The 2,961-nt window shown below is 41.5% G+C and overlaps 1 protein-coding gene across 1 annotated transcript; it reads right to left on the bottom strand.

Moving 5' to 3' along the window:
- Positions 1-1,286: 1,286 nt before the first annotated feature.
- On the bottom strand, positions 1,287-2,219 carry LOC140806671 (uncharacterized). The gene has a single exon (XM_073163220.1). The coding sequence runs from the start codon at positions 2,217-2,219 to the stop codon at positions 1,287-1,289; it is 933 nt and encodes a 310-aa protein (XP_073019321.1).
- Between the last annotated feature and the right edge of the window lie 742 nt (positions 2,220-2,961).

Here is a 2,961-nt window from a genome sequence, read left to right as displayed (position 1 = left end):
ATGGAGAGTAACTAGGGCGAATGAAACCCTTGTCTAGCAGTTCTTGAATTTGATCTTTCAATTCTTTCATTTCAGCGGGTGCTAGACGATACGGTGCTTTAGATATAGGAACAGTGCCCGGCATAAGATCAATAGAGAACTCCACCTCACGATCGGGTGGAATGCCAGAAACGTCTTCGGGAAAGACGCTAGGAAAATCTCTCACAACATCAACATCTTCTAACTTCTGGCTGATAGTCTCATGTGCAGTAGTGACACAAGCTAGATAAGCTGGACATCCACGCTTGATAAGCTTCCTCGCACATAGACAAGAGATAATATGCGGCATTTGCTTGTTTCTCGCCGCCTCGAAAACAAAAGATTTGCCACTGGGTGGCCTGATAGATACAGATCGCTGATGGAAATCAATCGAAGCTCCATTCGCTGATAGCCAATCCATCCCAAATATAATATCGAATTCGGGCATAGGAAGCACAATAAGATCTGCCCGAACAACATCTCTGAATAAACGAAGCTCCAGATTCTTAACAATCTTAGATGTGAGCATCTGATCACCGGAAAGAATCGAAACCTTGACACCCAAACCCATATCTTGAGTAGTAATATTCAGTCTTTTGGTGAAGGTTTCTGATATGAAGGAATGTGTAGCTCCCGAATCTAGCAACGCATAGGTAGCTACCCCTAGAATGATGATCCTCCCTGTGATGGAAAAGTCTTTTAAATCTTTTCGGTTTGAAACTTAAGGATTTACTATCATTAATTCCCAAGGTTGGACAAAGATTTCGGGTTGATCTTAAACATTTCTAGGAAGATTTGCACTTTAGTCCCTTAACTTTTGGAATTTTGCAAAATTGACCCATAATTTCGAATTATTGCAATTAAGTCCTTATATTATTCGAAGTTCTGATTTAATCCTTGATGTTCGATAATTGCATTTTGATCCTTAAGAATTCAGAATTTTGCATTTAGGTCCATTAATTCGAATATTTGCATTCAAGTCCCTTAAGTTTCGAAAATTGCATATTGGCCCCCCTCTAAATTCGAAAAAAAAACCCCTTTTCGATTTTCTTTAATTTTGGCCCTAAGACTTTTTATTTGAAATCATAACATCCTTCTTATAAAATAAGGCACAAAATTCAAATAATTTCTCTATGGTTTCTAGAATCATTGCTTAAGTTCAACTAAGTAGAACATGCAACCTAATTTATTCTAGGTTGAAACTTGATCACAATTCAATCTTAATAACCAATTTAACATTTCATGCAGAAATAAGCAATATAAAAATGTTAAATGACTAGGTTACCCGTGAAGAGTGTAGTGTCTGCCTCCCCTTCAGCTTCCTCGGCGTTCATCACATAAGCTCGGGCCGTAGTAGCTGCTAACCTCTTTGGGCAATCATTGGCTATGTGTCCATCCTCTTTGCATAAGAAACATTTACGAGATCCCCATTCGCATTTGCCAAGGTGAAAACGGTTGCACTGCTTGCAAGGTTGTCTCTCATTAGGCTTTGGTGCTCCCGGATTCTGTGGCTTCGGCGGCACTGGCTTCTTAACTTGACCTTGGGGCTTTTGAGACCCTTGAGGTCTAGGAGGTCCCGTATACGGCTTCTTGGCAGGCTGATTATTATTATGATGCTGTTGCCTCTTCCGCTGTAGCTCAAAGTCAATATCCTTCAAGGATTGCTCAGCCCGATAAGCACATGTAACTGCCGTAGCGTAATTACCCGGATTCATCATCATGACCTTATCCCGAACAGTAGGTCGTAGGCCATCCATGAAGTGCCTAAGCTTCTCCTCTGCATCTCCCGCAATAAGGGACACAAAGTGGCAACCCCTATCAAACTTCTTCACAAAGTCGGCAACAGGTACGTCTCCCTGACGGAGAGTCATGAATTCCCTCTTTATCCGACTCCGGACATCAGCAGTGAAGTATTTCTCATAAAATTTCATTTTGAACTGAGCCCAGGTGAGTGTAGCAAGATCAATACCATGCTCGGCTCCCTCCCACCATAAAGAAGCATCATCCCTAAGCAGATAGGTAGTGCACCTCACGCAGTCGGCATCTCCCATGTCTAGATAGCGGAAATGCACCTCTAGCGAACGGATCCAACTCTCAGCAGCAAAAGGATCGGTGGTGCCAGAAAATTCCTTTGGCCCTAGCCTCCGGAACTGCTCATAAATATCCTGCGGTGGCCTAGGTGGCGGCTGTTGCTGCTGCATCTGCTGTAACTGCAGTTGTAACTGCTGCTATTGCAACTGTTGCTGCTGTATCTGTTGCTCAAAGAGACGAGTCATGCCTTCTAAGGCACGAGTAGCAGGATCCCCCGGTGGGGGTGGTGGTGGTGGTGGTGCATTTCCTTGACTGTTCCCTCGTCGGTTAACACTGTTCTCGGCTTGGTTCTCGTGAGCGTGAGCACGTCTAGGAGGCATTATATCTGAATGTTTTCCAAATTCTAACGTAACCAACATGCGTTTAAATCTAAGTTCTCTAATCATGCGACAAATCCTAACTCAATTAGCAAATTAAGCATGCAAAGCATAAATACTCAAAAAGCTAATAAACATGCATCGTAAACATAATATTCATAACTTCATGCAGGTTAAGTCATAAAATCAGATAAAGCATGTACAACTTACAACTTGGAGGTTTGACGACTGATCTTCCCGGCGCTGATGGTGGCACAACCCTTTACAGAACCTGGCTCTGATACCAACTGAAACGTCCTCATCTTTTATTGCTTTAAAAGTACTAGAATTTTTTTTTTTTTATCTCTCACATTTTCGGTCATTGCATGCACATGCACATAAAAATAATCTTCCACCATTTTAAAGTAAATCATCCAACTAGTATTTGAAAATTTAAATGAATAATCAAACCAGAAATCGTAAAACGTTTTACCAAACCTAAAAAGCAATAAATGTTGAAAAGTGTAGCCCATACTAAACTCTCAAAAATCTCTCA

The sequence above is a fragment of the Primulina eburnea genome, chromosome 12, assembly GCF_022965805.1.
Source record: "Primulina eburnea isolate SZY01 chromosome 12, ASM2296580v1, whole genome shotgun sequence".
In the NCBI taxonomy this organism is placed as follows: domain Eukaryota; kingdom Viridiplantae; phylum Streptophyta; class Magnoliopsida; order Lamiales; family Gesneriaceae; genus Primulina; species Primulina eburnea.
This window is presented reverse-complemented; position numbering and strand designations above follow the sequence as displayed.